We start from the raw sequence: 17,582 nt of genomic DNA, 5'->3' as shown, positions 1-17,582 counted from the left end.
GCAGCGTTGCTGTCGATGGACTGGCAGCCGCTCAATCGTTGTGCAGAGGCTGCAGAAGAAGGCCGAAGTACTCCATATGGGAATTGGGAATTCGACCGACGGTTGGCTGCCGCATGGTTTGCTTTGCGACGTCCACTGCATATGAGTTGACGGTAGCATAGCCGGAAGTTGTCGAGCTTCGAATTGTGAGCAACTTTGCCAATGGCATCATTCTGCTTCTGTACTGCACCCGGCAACCACGCAGAGTGCCACCAGGCAATCGGCAGCGTAAATCGCCTAACGCAATGGAACAGGTAGGTGATTGAAGACTCGAGAGTCTGAGGTACGTATTCTCGGTGCCAGTACGGAGTAGAATGCCGCCAATGATACGGAGTATGGTGTTGCGGGTTGGTTGACTGACAACAACACAAGACCCCATGAACTACTTTGCGACGCTACCGTGCTAGCTTTGCGCACCACGTTCTGCCGTACCGTTGGCATAGCAGTGACGCAGCTTAAGTGGTTTGAGAATCACCTCCCTTTCGTCGCAGAGTCAGGTTCAGTCTCTCTAAGTAGTGGACTAAACCAACTACCATGGAAACACGAGAGTCACGTCAGCCGTACTGTCTTGCTCTGTTCCGCCGGTGTCTTGAATGTCGGAACGGGCGTCAGCCCCAGGAGGTGTTAACGGCGGAGACGAACAATTGGTGCCGTCGGAGCACGACTCCATCCGTTGCTTCTGCTGCGGCCATTGAAATTCTCGTTGGCAACGCCTTTCAGTATCCGTATGCTCCGTGGGCTAGCAGGTATCCATCCAAATGGAGATGTTTTTTCCCCATTCTAGTGGAAGTCCCCCGCCAACGTCGAAGAGGTGAGGGGCAAGCCGCAAACGGACATGGAACATGAGAACATGGCTCCGGTGTACTGTCTAGGGCACAGCGCAAAACCCTGAAAGGCTTGGGCCGTCCTTGAGGTAGAGATCATTGACCGCCGCGTCAACTCATCGACCCAGCAGCAGAGGCGGAGGGGAGGCAGACAAGGAGGCGCTTGAGGGAACTCCTCCACTTTGCTCCTCCACAATGAGCCTGGGGCTTTGGTCTTCGTCGACGGCGGCACACGGACCAGGAGGATGAGAGGTTAAGCTGCATCTGGCGTAGAGCGGGTCGCTGTAGTTGGGTATGCTTGTTGTTGGCCATGGTAAAGAGAACCGAAGGGCGGACTCATAAACCCTTCTTTTCTTATTTTGCCATGGGTAGCGACTTTGGAAGAGACGGGGGTTGGCCGTGCCGAGAGAGCAAGAAATGAGAGACAAAGAAAGAAAAGAAAGAATACCACGAAACGACGGAGGCGCCCTGGTGCAGCAGTTTCCGTGCGTCTCGGGGGCAGAACAAGAGGCAAGAGAAGCGAAAGCGTATTCGCAGGCGATATCCAGAGAAAATTGCAAATGCCCTGATGATTGATTGTGTGTATCCGTAGGTGAACGGTAGAGCTGAAGTATCTGAGGTGTCTACCGGCATCGTGGGGCTTGGCTGGGGAGTGAGGGAAAAGTGTGTAACGATGACTCCCAACTGAGGTGCAGCAAAAAAATGACCAAACCAACAGAGAGTCCCCCCCTCCGTTCTTGCTCGTTGTCAAATTCGCCAACCATCCTTGGTCCTGCCATTCTCGACGGACTTGCCAAAGTCATTGATAGAGAATGGCTCCCTCCTTCCCTCCACCATCAGATCCAGCAATTCACTCTGGAATTACACGGAAGGAGAGGAAATAAGGCAAGTAGGTCTAGCCTTCCTTCCTTCCTTCCTTCCTTCCTTCCTTCCTTCCTCCCATCCATCGCACATTGCACATGGTACCAGTTCGCTCCTTCCCTTCCCTTCCCTGCCTGACCTCACCATGCTTGTACCTACGTACCTCCTCTTCTGACCGGGATCAGGGCAAGAAGGCCCCGAACACAAGGAAGGAAAGGCCTTGAGAGATACGTATCTTTCGCTCCATGTATCTACGCAAGGTAGGTTACCTTCCCAGTCTGTGTCTGCTGCAGGTTTCCCATTCAGTCATGTAAAAAGAAGTACGTACCGTAGTCAGGTATCCAATGTTGGTTTTTTCCTCCTCCCCCTCCAGACTCCAGTTGCCCTGCTGCGGACCTGCCCTCCAAAGAAAAACACACCAGACAAGGTAAGCACAGAAAAGTTAGCTTGGATCTTAGGTTGGGTTTTTAGCTAAGACAAGGAAGGTAAGCTTGAGTTTCCCACCAAGCCTTTTCATCCTAGCTCCCGGCCACCGTCTTCCACACCCCCGGTTCTTTTTTCATCACCCCCCTGCTCCCTCTACCTTAGGTATCTCGTCTCCACTTTCCTCGCCCACTTCGCGCACGCAGTTCGCTCGGTGTCTTGAACTTCTTCCCAATTCTTCGTTTTCTTCGTCGCCGTCACTGCGGAAAACTCGCAAACACCCCCCACCCCCACCCCCCCCCCCGTCCGGGCCCACGCCCACTGCCCACATTGGATCGCACCCTGCCTTGCCTCTCTACCTTGTCTTCCTTGCCGACTGCCACCCGTCTGTCCTGTCCAAACATTTTCTTCTCCCACCCTCCTTGTGGGAAATATCACCTGGCTGGGAACCCATCGCCGTCTGATCAGGTCTCATCTCGACTTGTTTTCCGTCCGTCATCTCTTCTCTCGTAGACGCATAGTCACTCGTCGCAAACCATAAGCTAGCACCCGTCGCCAGTCCGTTCCATTCTTTCCTAGACTCTCGACTTGCTCTGTTGTCTAACCCAGCAACACCTCCACGCCCTCATATATCGACGACCGCCTCACCTCACGTCTGGACCTTTGCGTTACGAACCCCCATTCCCCGCGACCCTTCAACGACGTTGTCATCCCCTCACGTGTGCACCCTGCAGCAAAACCCGGAGCTATCAAGTCAAGTGTCGCATTGGATCCATCGTCACCCCCATTTGATTGGAAGAGGAGGCATCTGCACCGAGGAAACAACAACGCACGCATAACCAAATTCCTGCTGGACCCCCAGTACCAGCACACTCACGCCCAACCACCGCCAGACAGACCGAGGTACCCTGCACCACTTTCGTACACGTGGGACGACTTACCGCCCTTGACAAACGGCCGGCTCGACCATCTGATTTTACTTCATTGGAGAAAACCAGGGCATTTACACAGCGCTTCTACACAGCCGTCAGTCACTCAGTCGCGACAACCATCACCGCCTCCGAGGGGAAGACAAAAAAAAAGAGTTCGAAACAGCACAACGCCACGTCGCTGTTGTCGGCTGGGGGAAAGAGAGACAACATTAGCAGCTAGTACAGGATCACGAGAATGTGGAGTGGGAAGATCTGGCTGACAGGAACCATCTGAGTGGCGTCGATATCGACTAAGTACGCCCCAAAGAGTACTTACACCAGACCAAACCCCCAACACGCCCACTTCGCGACAACAACGGCAGCCTTACACGACTTGAAATCGGATACTAAACGGAAGTGTACCTGGAATGACATCGGATAAGAATACCTGGCACAACACATTTGCTTCATCTCCTCATCATCACCGCAGCCGCAGCAGTATCTCTCTGTTCAACCCAACGCCTGGCTACCCCACCGCCCCGACCAAGATATAACCAAACAACACAGAGCTTCGAACATCGAACTTCGTAATCTGACGCAATAGTGCCCATACAGTATCGTCTTCAACCTTGCGAAACACTCCAAATTCTTCGGGCAGACATCATGTCTCCCAAGTTGAAGCCACTGCTCCTACCTCAGCTTGTTGAAGAACGTCGCAAATTCGAAGAGCAACAGCCCGAGTTCCCAGAAGGCGAAATGGACCGCCAGTACGTCTACTATACGACCAACTCCTCATGCTCCGACGTTGCATCACCCGTCACACCTACCTTCTCAACACGAGGGCATCTACGCTACTCCAGCTCATCTTCATCGCTTGACCTCCCGCCCACCTGCGTCGTTGAAAGCCCATCGTCACCAACTTCAACTATCCACACAAAGTCCTCTAAAAGGCCACTTCCTGATGTGCAAGAGGAGCCATTGGAGCGGGACGAACTTGACGAAAGCACCATTCTCGCTGAGCCATTTGACTTGTACAACTGCTTGTGTAAGTCAGCTTTTGCTTCTAGTCACTCGCCTAGTACTAATATGACTCATTAGGTGACGAGCCTTGCATCCACCATGAAAGCTCCGAGACGCTCAACAGTGTGTACCCTGCCGACTTTGATATCGACTATGACCTCGGATTCGCGAGTGATGGCGATTTTACATCCACATTGGATAGAAAGAGGAGTGGAACCGAATCCCCCTTCTCCGGCTTGGCCACACGTCTGGGATCGCGGTTCCCACAGCTCTCGCGATGGAAGTCTACAAAGCGGGCACACTTGACTGCTTCGCCTACCACCGAGTTGACGTTTGAGAACGCGCACCCTGTTTCTCGTGCGGCATCATCGAGTCGATCTTCCTCCTTGTCTGGCCCTACACGGCAGCTACTCGACAGGCTCAACGAGTACCCGATCCCAACTCCCGCCACATCCTTCTGGGAAAGTAGTGAAAGCGTGGATTCTCCGGCTCCCATCGACATTGAAAAGGCCAACAACGAGAGAGAAAGCATCGAGCGCGATCGAGCCCTTGCCGCAACACCTCTGCTTCCTCCCCTCTTGATGAACAGCCCGCCAACAGAAGTCCCCCATCCCAGTCCTCTGCAATCTCCCAGCGTGGATCCGTCAACCCTCTCCATGGAAATTTCTTCCCCGCAGCCGCTTCCTCAGATGTCTACGCCCTCGCTAAGCGCAAAGCCGTCAGTGTCTTCCTTCCGCCACGTACAATCGAGCCAAGAGCTACCCATTGGATTCCCTTCCATTGTGCAGGACCACGATGAGTGGTCAGATCGCCTTGGACACGCCAACTTCACCATCACCCCGCAACCTTACCAACCCGTGGAGGCTGACATGGAGACTCTCCGTCTCTTGCGAGCCGACTGGGAAGCCGCACGCGTCAGCTACACCAAGCACCTTGTGCGGACCGGCGAGAACTATAGCGAGACTTCCAAGATTTACGCGCTCACTGAGGCGAAGTGGGCCGAGACTGAGAAGAACTGGCGAAGCTTCCACGAGCAGACGATGGAACGCATCGTTGCTGCCAACAAGTCGAGCAATCAACGCCCGGGAAGCTCCCGCAGCCGCAGTCGTGGTCGTGTTCGCGCCAGCAGTGGCGGCTCTGCCATACTGCGCAGACCTACCCAAGACGATGACTTTGCCAATATGCAATGGCGCCGCCTCGAAGATGGTCTCCCCACCGCAATCCCTCGACTCCTTGACGCTGAGGGCAAGTTCCCTGAGCGTGGCGATGAAGACATCGTCGGGCCTATGGAGCGCGACACGAAGATGATTCGCTCCAGGAGCGAGGAGCGCAAGGGTGGCCGTTTCTGGCGCAACCTGGCTGAAAAGGTTGGCATTCGCAGATGATGCTGCCTTTGGTCAAACATGGCCCCTCATACAAGATCTAAACCGTCACTTCCAACACCCAGTTGGCGGCTCAAAAATCTACTGTTACGATTAACGACCCCGAAACAAGGATGATGATAGCGTGCCCCTCACATCGGAGACCACTATCTTTTTTTCGAGCTTATTCTTTACACAAGATACCCGACTATCGTCGCTCCTTTTACCACCACGCCTCGACCAGGCCACGTCTTACGACATCTTACGAACCAACCTTTCCTTTTACCACGTCTTTTATTTTCTGGTTTCAACCACCAAAATCTCATTGTTTATGTTTATTATTTAGTACTCTTATTGTTTAAAATAGCAAGCGCTGTAGCCGGCGCTGCAAGGCTTGTAGATATTCTCTTTCCAACGGGAGGAACATATGGAGCCACTGGAGGGAATGTTCAAAAAGATGGGGAAAAACACTAGACTTGGGGGAAAACCGCAACGGCGTTGCAGACCTAGGCCCACGGGATAAAGTGGCAGCCTGTTCATTGGATTTACTTGGGCGTTTCACAGGCGCAAAGCTCGGCGCTACGGTAGGACCGAGCCCCAGCCGTCTTGTACAGACTTGTTTCTTTGAAATTGGACTCTACAACATTGGAGAGTCCTGCTGCGACTATCTTGGGTCGTAGTTACAAGCCTCCAGCCTAGAGCTGTGAGTGATTGGTGTTGGGTGATGAATAGACTGCCATCACATGGTGGCCGAAAATAAACCTACTTGAATACCTACCATTCGTCCAAAGCTCTCGCACTCGTGTTCGTGTCTTGATTCACACCATCTTGTGATGTACGCCTCGTACGAAGTCCAGTATGGTGTGCCCGGTAGACTGGATGGTCAGCTCATCGCATTTCATCAGCCGCTGAGCATACTTGGGGAACCACGACATCCCCCCCCTTCTTGGTGAGCTACCTTACCTAGGATGGTTAACATGTCAACCCGGCCCCTCGCTTCGTACCCTCGCTCACCGCGTCACGATCGCGACGGATGTAACGCTGTCGATCGCCGGGGTGTCGACCCCGCGGCAAGCGGAGCATCGCCCCGGGGGGAGGGGGGGGAAGGTTGCTAGCTTTTGCCGACCCCCGCGCCAGCACTACGTAAGGTACATAGTAGGCAAAAAGTACCTACCCGGAAGTGGACGTCGACATTCAGTGTCTTCCTCGGCAGCCATCAGCTTTTGGCGTGCGTTTTGGGGGGTTTTGATTTTCGCATCTGCCGCTGACAGGTGCGCGTCGTGCATTGCAGGAAGGGAAGAATAGATTATCATGCTGCCTGCTCCCATGCTTGCAGCGGAAGCGCCAGGGTTGTCGAAGCGGCTCTGGGGGACCAGATCCAGTCTCGGCTGGGCTAGACTTATGGGTATGGGGATGTGTGAGAGGAAGAGTGAGGGAGAGGGTATGCTATACGCGGCGTTTGACGCCACGTGTTTCAGATGCAGGTCGCCGTGACTTTCGCTGGAAGGAGAGTGAGAGGTTGGATGTGTTGGAGATGGAGAGATGGATGTCAGGCCTTGGAGGCGAGATGGGTTATGGAGGTATGAGGGGTACCATGGTGAAGGCGGCTCTTTGCAGATTGTGATGCGGATTGCCTCTTTTTGCACTTTTGCTCTCTGTTCTCCTCGGGCCGATTCTTGTTAAGAGTTCTTATCTCCTCGGTGCCCTCATGGAGCAGGGGGTTGAAGCTGCCGATGATGATAGGTGTGGTGGCGCAGTTTGAGGTTCGTGGTAGTCAGCGGGTTCCAGTTGGTCGGGTGGGAATTTTCTCTGGCGTTTGTGTGATCGATTGGGGTATCTGGCTACTGAGTACGTATATCAAGCCTTTTGAGACTTGTAGAGGTGGGGTTGGAGTGCCGGGAGGGTAGGTGCAGGCGAGAAGGGGGGCGTTAATGGCGTTTTCTACGGCTGATGAAACATGATGGGAAAGAATGGAAATATCGTTTGGATGAGATGGGTTCTGGTGAGGAGGGGGAATGCAAGCAGCTCGCCGTGCGGAGGGTTCGGAGGGGGAGAAGCGAGCGGGATGGATGGATGTTTCTCCTACTTTTCCGGTTCGACTATTCTTCCGGAGGAATGACATAATGTGACTACTCAGGTTTCAACTTCGGGACGGGGCGTGGCGGACGGGGATGGGGGATCTTGGCCTTGGTTGTGGGAGGGAGAGGAGGTTCGGAGCTGAGCTGAGGGTTCGGGTACAGTTACGGGTAAGTAGGCAGATGAGAATATGTGACAGATGTCGGGTGTGATAATGACCGATGAAGACGAGGCTGAGTCCGAGCCCTAGAGGGAAGGGGGAAGAGAGGGGATATGCGGGCATGATGTGGTAACGGGGACGGGCAGGTGCATTGCCGGGACGCCATGCGCCGGGCGCCGGGCGGTGGCTTTTCTGAATGACGGGATATCATTCGATTTTGGGAGAGTGGAGAAGATGCTATTTATGGGAACGAGTGGTTGATTGAACCCGGGTAGGTTAGGGGGGGCGACCAGATGTCAGATGGAATCGTGATGGAGGAGATCGTTGGGATGAGATTGATTCCCTGGTTTACGGATGCGGGTGGGTCCCGACTGATTTTTCGGACCGGGCCGTGGTCGTTGCTGGTGGGGATCGGGTTACGGAGGTTTGATATGGGGCGCTTTCGGATGAGGTGGGGTTGTTTGTCGGGTTAGTATGTTCCTGGCTCCGTGGCCAAGGTATCCATCGGTCTTCCCAACACAACGAACGACATGACTCCGTGTTCTCAAGGTACGGATGAGCCTTCGGAATATGGATATGAAATTTTATTTATCCAAATCAACAATTAGTGAATTGGGAGTACGGGAGTCTATGCCACTAACGTCGAGCGTCAGCCCAGGGCATTCCAAATTGGCAGTGCGGGTCGTATCGTGCTCATTGCAAGACTATCAGAAGGTTCAGAATAGAAGCAGATCTCATAGAAGAGAACATCGCGTAAAAATGATTGAGTCGCTCTTTGCGAAGAAGGTTTACGACACGAAAATAAAGCCTCGTTGAGAATATGTGGGGAGATGGCCAAACGGGCCAACGCGGCTAACTTCCCCTGAAAAACATTGAGCGCAGTCTGACATACCTCCTGGATTGCCTTGCAAACGCTCATAACACACTTTCAAATCCGCAATCCTGAAGTATAATTTCCGTCCCTGTCAGCCGCGCCTCATCCTGCGTAGCTGCGTCGTCGAACCGCTGCCTCAATTGTCTGTGTTGAAATTCTATTTGCAGGCTTATCAGCTCAAGGCATTCTTATATACTGTGACCAAGGTTTAGTTGGCAAACCATACCTCTGGTACGGACAGAACTCCGTGTAAATATCTTCCTTCATTAACAGGGAAATTTCCAGTGCTCCTTCTCAAAGAACGCAGTGACGTATCCGCTCCGTGACGGATGAGCTTTTCCGTCACAGGCCAATACGGCCTCAAACGTGCAATATATTCCTCGTGACCGACAGTGTTACGTCCTGGGCTTAGCACGGCTAAGTAAATAAACCAAGCTGACCAGACGGTGAAGCCGTTGCTCGTCACCTGAAAGTTGGGATCGGCACCACTTTCTAGACAAAAACTGACCAATTCCACCTTGATTGCATCGATCGGAGCTGCGAATAGCGCATCCATGAGGAGTGGCCAGTACAAATGAGGGTATTTGACTGGTGGATTAGCGGATTCGCTCCTCCTGTGGAATGCGATCTTGAGTTGAGATTTCATCGTCGTCCTGAATTTCTTGGTGGAATCTTCCGGAACGCAGGGTTCGAGGCATCCATAAGTTGTCTTCTCCTTGACATACTCCACCACTCCGAATCGTACCGCAAGTGCCAGGAAGCTAGATCCACAATAATATTTTCATTCCTGGAAATTTTCGGGTGAGTACAAAAGAAGTAGATGTTGAGAATAATAGATTTCGGCTTCCGTTATAAGATCATGACCTCTAGTAAAGGAGGACAACGAACGGTATAACTCTGCGCGTTCAGATTCACCGTTGCCCATCAGCTGAATAGATGCATCGCATAGAGCGTCGAGTAGCTCAATCATAGTCCGCTTGTTCTCTGGCTTTACGTCTGATGCTGCTTTCAGGCAAGATGAAGCGAAGGCCCGGAGGGCCTCCAGCCTCTCTGATTCCTCGTCGAGTTGTGTTGCGTTATGGCTGGTGTCATGCCCGTCTTCAACGAGAACGATCTTGAAGGCTGCTAAATATGCAGAACAAATCTTGATCTGGCAATCGAGATCTTTCGTAGCATCCCGGATTTTCTTTTGAACTTCTGGTCTCCGAATATAATCTCGGACGGTCTTGTGAGTATATTGGATCGATCCGAGCCTTTCCACACTTGACCTGGCGATCGAGGATGATGTTACCTCAAGAAGCCCTCGAAAATTACTGTTGATTCTACGACGAGTGGTTTGGAACATTTAAAGCACTTCATCATGTGAGAATACGTAACCCTGATCCTGTCCGTCTTTGACGTCTCGTGGTGTTTCCATTTCGTCAATCAAATAGATCAACACCGCGGGCGGCGATGTCTCCCAGGCTTCCATGAGCCGGAAGTACTCCGCTGCGCGATTGAAGTAGAATCCCTGCAGAGAATTGAGCATCGTAGTGTAGAGATCTTCCAGCTCTGGTGGGAGTTGATCGAGTCTTCTTTGCATATCCAAAACTCTGTCGTCGTTCCCCATTCCAGTCGAAAGAGATTTGACCACCAAGCTGACCCACAGAAAGACTCTGTCGGCTTTCGCTGTGATATTGTCCTCTAATTGGCCGGCATATTTATGCTCTCGTTTCACGAGGCGCTGAAATCCTGGATCCTCGGCAAATCTCGCGTGAATGAAACTTTTGATGTCCTTGGAGGTCAGATCACAAAGAATGAACGGTGTCATTTGGTAAAGACTAAGAAGCATAGATCCGAGGTGGACCACCATACAGGTTCCGATCATAATAAGAGAAGCTTGTAAGATGTAGTAAGACGTTTTGCTGACGTTGAAGGTTCCTTGTTGGCTGAAGACGTTGAGGCCGGCCAGAAGGCCACAGTTTATAAGGAATGCTCCGAAAAGAGCTCTGTTGGCAAGAATGAACGGCCGCAATTCCAATTCGTCCCAACTACTTTGCACTAGCGCCTTGTCAACAGCTACCAGGTTATGTCGGGCACTTTTCTCCGCTATAACGTTGGGGCAACTTGCCAGTGGATTTATACAACGAGAGATTCTTCAAGGGTTCCTTACTGCGAATGTTTTTTGACGTTATGTCTGTGTTGCATTGTTTGCGTCGGTATGACTTGTTTAGAGAGACTTTGGTTATGAGTCACCAGCCTGAGGACTTGCGGATGCCATTGGCTAATGTCGAACCGGTGAACAAGGTCAGCAAGTGGTAAGCAAGCCAAGACTTATCGAAAGTGATGCGGTGGTGATATGATTCATCGGAGGCCATAATCCTGAGAGATGTGAAACCCTTTATATCACGGATTCAAGCGATAGCAAAAGAGAGAACAACGATGTAAAATGGCCACACATCTAGTTTTCTTAAGATGGCATGCACCTACTTGTGAAATTTTCACGAACGCCTCCCAGGAGCCAGAAATAGTATACCTCAATACAGCTCACAGCCCCCAGATAAAAACACTTAGGTAAGTGAGACATCAGCTCGAGTGGCAGTACTTAGCGGAAAAGGTGTCGTACGAGCCGCTTGGTGCAACCAACTCCTATGGCCAATTTGATGGCTTGTGCCGTGGCTTGGCCCAGATAGGGTCTCTGCATATCCACGCAGTTTCAATCGGCCACTCATGGTAAGCAGATAGCAGAAGCTCAGCAAGCCACCCGATCGATAATCTTGGCGCGCCGGCTGCATCTTACAAGACGTGCTCAAATAGGTAGCCTTTTCTACCTGCAGGGTCGGCACACCTACCTGCCTATAAATGAGCCACCACAAGAAGATAGTGTAGCATCCGCATCGCCGCTAGCCTTTTTCATCTCCAACACTGTTGAAGTTCGTGCAGCCCTACAGAGTGACGGTCAGAGCTATGAAAATAGTATACGCCGATTCATAGCCGCAGCCGTTTTCTTCTTCTTCGGCGAGACACATAAATTATGGAGGCAGCTGAACACTTTACGGAGGCGGTTAATCAACAAAGGTAATCTGAGCTTCTCCAGTCCGTTGTTAAGAGAAAATCAAGAAAAAGATATCATTATTGAAGTTACGAAACCCTTAAGCCGCATTCAGTATTTGTCTCGACGCCTGGTCACGCTCTAAGTCGAAATTAATACAGAGGATGAGCACGCAATGTTCGAGGTGGAAAACAATCTCGACATATACGCAGGCCAATCCAAAAACTTCGGGGTTCTATCCAAACTCGCTGCTGTCTTAGGGGTGGTGATCTTTCTGGTCTTACTGCCTCGACGCCTTTGATGTTTGGTATGCCTGGAGGTTATCTGTAGATCATGTTGACTCGAATGATGAACTGGTGAGACACTTCCCATAGCAATTCTCCGGCCCGGACAATCTATGGCTGGGGATATGACATTCACTTCAATATGCCTCCATGCCTCCCACGCAAGACTGACGACCAGAAATCGAACTGCCGATTAATACTAAGAACCAAAAATCACTACAGAGTAGGCAAAAGGTAAGTAAACTAGGTTTGGCATCGATGGAGGCCAAATAGAACATTGAGAAAATTGATGGAGATTGGCTATCTACTTACTTATTTTAGGTATGGGGAAAGTAGAGGCAATTTACAAAGTTCGACTCGAAATACGGTCGGCCGAACAAGCTTCTCTATTCAATCACCTAATTGAGTCCACGTGCGTTCTAAAATAATTAGTGCTTTCACTGTATCACGCAATAGTCAAAATAGACACAACAAACATCTTAGTTAACAAATGGCTTGGTACGCATGAGGTCAGCAAGCTGTCCAAGTCTGGAGTATATTGTGTACAGCAGTCGTAGGGCCAAGAAAGCTGCAGCCGAACCTTCCATCCTTGACGAACTTTGTCGGAGAATATGAGAAACAGGTAAAATCACCGACGACGAACCACAGAATCTAGGCCTCTTTACCAGGTTGTCGCGTGTAGAATAAGCTGTCAGTCTGTCACGGCAAGTTAGGCGCAGCGTTGCGTCCGATTCAATCCCCGTGAGTATCACCTTGGCGCGCGCGGATTACTCAGTCTCGACCGGCGATGCCAGGAACACCCATTTTTGGCGTTGTGCCTGTGAGAGGTAAATTCAAACGTCTAGGGGCCGGTTCGTCGGTTGGAAATAGAATGGACTGTTTGACATTGATGGTGGGTTGGGTGGAGATCCATCGTCTTAGCACCGACATTAAGTTCCAGATTGTGCCTGGCCGATCCGGGGTCCAGTCAGTAACGCATGAACGACAGCGGGAGAGTAACGATAGTGCCGAGTCATTGGTTATAAACAACATACTGTTAATCATCAGCCAAATACCAAGCTCTTGCGAAAACGAGGCCCCTAATTGGACCGAGATGAAGCCCGGATCAGGAGTCGCTAAGAAAACGTGCGCTGTCAAGGCTCTTTTTTGATGCCGGCCGGCGCGCCGGTGACCCGGAATAGTTCATGTCAAGACTCAAAGCCCCTCCGGGCCCCACCCGGCCGCCAGTAGCGGCAGCGAATGATGGGATGATAGCCCCCAAAAAGCCATCTACTTGGTAAGCGACCTTATCTTAACACCCGTTTGCTAAGATGGGGAAGCCTCATGACTTCGGTGCAATTGGATGCTGAAAATAGTGTCTTCCTTGTCCTAATCCACACGTAGTAGCATTCAGTCACTTAGACTTGGAATAGAGATTGTGATCTGTACAGGACGAACCTTCTAAGCGAAGGTCATAATGGCTTCCTGCTATGAGTCAATGGAAGATATAAGGAAGATTGAGATCTCATCTCATCGAAAGGAAATATTCTAGATCATCATCCGATCTGCAAGACATCAAGCGCAAGCGCCATTCTTTTCTCTATCTTACCTCCATCTTCTTTCTTATTCCTTCTCTTCTTACTTATCTCAGTCCTTCTCGACGAAGCTTTTCATCATGACGACTAAGCAGGTTCTTTCCCTTCTTCCTCTCCTCTTCAGCGCGGGCTGGTCATCCCCGGCGCCTTTCCCTCCCAAAGGAGGTTACCCTGGCGGCGGCTTCCCGGAAGGCAGCAAGCCAGGCTTCGCCCCATCCGGAGCCGTCCCATCTTTCCCTCAAGAGTCCGGCGTCGCGACCCAGATTAACAACGCCCTCAAGCCCGCCGCCAGCACGACCCAGGGCAAGGGGGGCAACAGCACTGGCGGCGGCCCGACCCTCCCCGCCGGCTACGCAAAGATCGTTTTCCAGGACGACTTCTCGACACAGACGGCTGGCGCTCTTCCCGATTCGTCAAAGTGGACGTTTGATGTCGGTACCGGGTACCCTGGTGGCGCCACCAACTGGGGCACGCAGGAGATCCAGACTTACACCAAGGACACCAAGAACATTGCCATCTCGGAGAGCGGCACGTTGACCATCACGCCCATCAAGACCGGCGAGGCCTGGACCTCGTCCCGTATCGAGACCAACGCCGCGCAAGACTTCACTTGCCCGGCTAAGGGCAAGCTTCGCATGGAGGCCAGCATCATGGTTCCGGCTTCGGACCCGGCAACACAGTCCGGTATCTGGCCCGCCTTCTGGTCCATGGGTTCTGCCTTCCGCACAGACGTTACCTCGTGGCCCAGCGTCGGCGAGATCGACATGCTCGAAGTCTCCAATGGCGTCGGCACGGTGTTCCAGACGGCTCACTGCGGTGTTATCAACGGCGGCCCATGCAATGAAAAGACCGGCCTCAGCTCCAGCGCCGAGTTCCCCCGCGGAGAGTTTGTAAAGATTGCTTGCGAGGTTGATCGGTCTGCCGGCGGCGGCTTCGCCACCGAGAAGCTTGTGTGGTACCTCAACGACAAGGTGACCAAGACCATCACGGGCCAGGAGATTGGCGACGAGGCTGTCTGGAAAAACCTTGCTCAGACGCCCAAGATGATCCTGCTCAATGTTGCTATCGGTGGCGAGTTCCCCGACGCCAAGGCTGGTTCCAAGACTCCCAATGCGCAGACTGTTGGCGGCAAGGAGTCTCGCATGGAGGTCAAGTACGTTGCCGTTTACAGCACGTAAAATCCTCTAGTTCTTGCCATCCCATGGTGGCGATTACATACTTCTCTTCACATCGGTCTTGCTCTGGTCTGGAGATCAGCGCTGAAAGACATTTGCATGGCAACTTGGAGCGGCTTTGATTTTATTTGCTTAGTTTGTTGGAGTTTGCGAGCGAGTCTTGTTTTTGTATATTAGCATAAGTACGTACGCATATGAAAGAACACTCAGACCATTACTATGATCTTCTCTTTCCTCTTTGAATTGTGACAACTTTGTTTGAGCCATAGTGTTGACCAGCCACTTGCCCGTCTCCACAATATTCTGTTTTGGCAATTGTAGAATAGGCGCATACTAAAATTGATCAACCAAAATACTTATATTCTAACCGCGTTAAGTGCCTACCCGCCCACCTGTGTACTGGGTAGGTATAGTTGCAACAGTCATTGGCATTTTGACACGCCTCCAATTGTACAATGGCACTCGAAGCATGCGATCATTGAGGGATTGAGAATGTTTTGAACAAGGAAAAGTCTTGTTGTATTGTGCCACTCGAAAAGGGCGTAAATCGCAGAATTACGCGGTATACTATGTACAAAGAACTTCTAATATTTACCGGAAGGACACAACGTCTCCTCTATAAACAACTGTCTATCGATCTCACTCGGCATCCAGGTTCCGACCTAGTACACTCTAGTACTTAGCAGAGCGGCGGGCCTTGTGGGAACGGCGACGCTTGCAGCCGGAGGGGCTGCTGGGCGCAGGGGCGGCAGCAGCAGAGGTAGAGGCAGCGGCGGCGGAAGAGGTGGTGGCAGGCGCGGCAGCCGTGGGGGTAGCCGAGGCGGGAGCGGCGCTAGTGACGAGGGTAGTGGGGGCGGCAGCAGCGGGAGCCGAAGAAGAAGCGGCAGCGGCGCTGGTGGCGGCCGGGGCGGAAGCAGCGGGAGCGGAGGAGGCCGGGGCAGAGCCGGAAGAACCACCACCCTCGTAGAGGGCAGGACCAGGGATGACGTAGCTTTACAAATGGTTAGTTGCTTGCTTTCTTATGCTTTCACGCTGATAGTGATTGAAGATAGGTGTACTTACGAGGTGATGGTGTTGTAGATGTTGATCAACAGACCAGGGTCGGTGGCCTTGTAAGCACCGGGGAAGACGACACCCTCGGGCTTAGCAGTGCCACTGCCAGTAACGGAGATTTGGTAGCATGACATGTAGTACTGAGCACCGTTCTCAGAGCCGGCAGCGTGGAGAGCGACGGTCTCGGCACGGAGAAGGTAGTCACCAGGGGCAATGTCGGAGGGAATGACAACGTTCTGCTTGCCGCAGCCCTCGTTGATCAGGTCGTTGCCCCAGGTGTTATTGTTGGCGAAGTAGCCGGACTCGAAGATCTTGAAGAAAGAGCTGGAGCCATCGGCGGTGGCAGCGTCGGCGACGGAGCTCAGGTAGACCATGACGGGACCGTGGTGGGCACCTCCGATAGCCTCCTCGGTGCAGGCACGGGTGTTGTGCTGGTGCATCTCGACGGTGATGGTGTCACCGGCCTTGACGCCGCAGGTGGTGGTGGCGGCAGCGGAGTTGGCGTTGCAGCGCATGTCGTTGGACGTGGGGTCCTGGACGGGGGAGTTGGAGGCCTATCATGCCACATTAGTCTTTTGATGACACTTTTGCGATAGAGTGACTGTGTAAGTCGACTTACGGGCATGCGAACGCAGCTGGACTCCTGGTCAACACCGTTGACCCAGAGTTGCTGGAAGATGGCGTGGCCGGCAACCATGTTGGCCATGGAGGCGGTAAGGGCGAGAGCAGCGACAGACTTCATCTTGACGGTGATTTGGTTTGGTTGTTTTTGAAAAAGAAGGTGATTTCCGGGCGTTAGAAGAAGTGCACACAAAGGTGAGAAGTGAGTGAAATGACGCCGGCGTCGAGCTGTAGAGAAGGACTGAAAGTAAAGAGTGGACAGATGAGTGACTGAAACTGTTGAAGAGACAAAACAAACTCTCTTTCCTAGAAACGAGGAGACCGAGATGCTATATGTATGGCCTCTCTGGTTCCTCGCATCACCCCCCTCATCCCCCTCCCCTCCCGTCTTCAACCACGAACATCGTCCTCGGTCTTCCTCCTCCCCACTAACCGGGCATGGTCAGGCCAGTTCAGAGCTGCCAAGCCTAAATTCTGGATAGGGGGACCGCATTCCCGTCCCACTGGCCCACGTCGCCGCCTGGTCGGTTCAACTAACAACCAGGGATCTGATACCTCGAAGGGAAGCGTTTAATCTCTATAGCGCAAGGGCTCGTCAGGAACTGAATGGGCAACGCATGCTGCAGCACCGCTTCTCGCCGTAAAAAGGCAGTCCCGGCCGGGCATGCTCATGGGTGTCACCGATCGTTCATTGGAGCAATAATCTTGAAAGGGGTTAACGTTGTGGGGATGCCCGCTGTTGTGTCTAAATTGCGGGATGTGTGCCTTGCAGCTTCGGCTGCGCGGGTGACGCGCCCAGTTCGGGTTGTGGCTTTCTAACCAGGGTTCAGCAACTTGCCAGTTGGTGCAGTTTCTGTACGGATTCGCTTTTCTTTTTCGGCTGGATAGGTCGCAAGGCGTACATCCCTCGCTTCACTCGTCCCAACTTGACCCCAAGCTTAATTTAACCCCTTGGAGGACATCGCTGTCCCTGGAGTCGGATCAAAGTATCCAACCACTGGCGTGTTGGCAAACCAGTGCTGACCCCAGTTTTTGATCCCCTTCGCGGCTGGCCGTCCGAACCTGAAACACAAACAGCATGTGGCCCCTGGCGCTACTCAGTTCGGCCAAGATAAGACCACAGCAAAACTGCTTACTATGCCTTCTTCCTGTTCAGGACTCAAAGGAACAGGTGAGTTTACGGGTGTAAACGAATACAGGCAGAATTCCAGAATTCGGGAGAACTCTCGTCTAATGCAATATGTGTCAGCAGAAAATACTCTCTCAGACTGGCAGTAAACTTTCGTAGTCGACGT

General features: G+C 52.3%; 4 protein-coding genes across 4 annotated transcripts; 2 read left to right on the top strand and 2 right to left on the bottom strand.

The window, feature by feature from the left end:
* Positions 1–8,368: 8,368 nt before the first annotated feature.
* BDP55DRAFT_636306 (uncharacterized protein) lies at positions 8,369–10,359 on the bottom strand (the record flags this gene model as incomplete). The annotated part of the gene is made up of 5 exons (XM_060572869.1): positions 8,369–8,379; positions 8,602–8,680; positions 8,776–9,281; positions 9,438–9,840; positions 9,922–10,359. The coding sequence occupies 5 exons, from the start codon at positions 10,357–10,359 to the stop codon at positions 8,369–8,371; spliced, it is 1,437 nt and encodes a 478-aa protein (XP_060424917.1).
* Positions 10,360–10,977: 618 nt separating this feature from the next.
* On the top strand, positions 10,978–11,725 carry BDP55DRAFT_636305 (uncharacterized protein; the record flags this gene model as incomplete). The annotated part of the gene is made up of 3 exons (XM_060572868.1): positions 10,978–11,102; positions 11,243–11,261; positions 11,366–11,725. 3 exons carry the CDS (start codon positions 10,978–10,980, stop codon positions 11,723–11,725), a joined length of 504 nt encoding a protein of 167 aa, XP_060424916.1.
* Positions 11,726–13,518: 1,793 nt separating this feature from the next.
* Positions 13,519–14,616, top strand: BDP55DRAFT_561582 (endo-1,3-beta-glucanase; the record flags this gene model as incomplete). Its single annotated transcript, XM_060570090.1, has 1 exon — positions 13,519–14,616. One exon carries the CDS (start codon positions 13,519–13,521, stop codon positions 14,614–14,616), a length of 1,098 nt encoding a protein of 365 aa, XP_060424915.1.
* A 669-nt stretch (positions 14,617–15,285) lies between these two features.
* Positions 15,286–16,408, bottom strand: BDP55DRAFT_732692 (glycosyl hydrolase family 61-domain-containing protein; the record flags this gene model as incomplete). The annotated part of the gene is made up of 3 exons (XM_060579981.1): positions 15,286–15,604; positions 15,676–16,220; positions 16,286–16,408. 3 exons carry the CDS (start codon positions 16,406–16,408, stop codon positions 15,286–15,288), a joined length of 987 nt encoding a protein of 328 aa, XP_060424914.1.
* Positions 16,409–17,582: the final 1,174 nt, after the last annotated feature.

Source organism: Colletotrichum godetiae (assembly GCF_030913485.1).
Source record: "Colletotrichum godetiae strain CBS 193.32 chromosome Unknown BDP55scaffold_52, whole genome shotgun sequence".
Lineage (NCBI taxonomy): Eukaryota > Fungi > Ascomycota > Sordariomycetes > Glomerellales > Glomerellaceae > Colletotrichum > Colletotrichum godetiae.
Note: the sequence above shows the minus strand (reverse complement) of the source record. Positions and strands in the feature narration are given on the sequence as shown.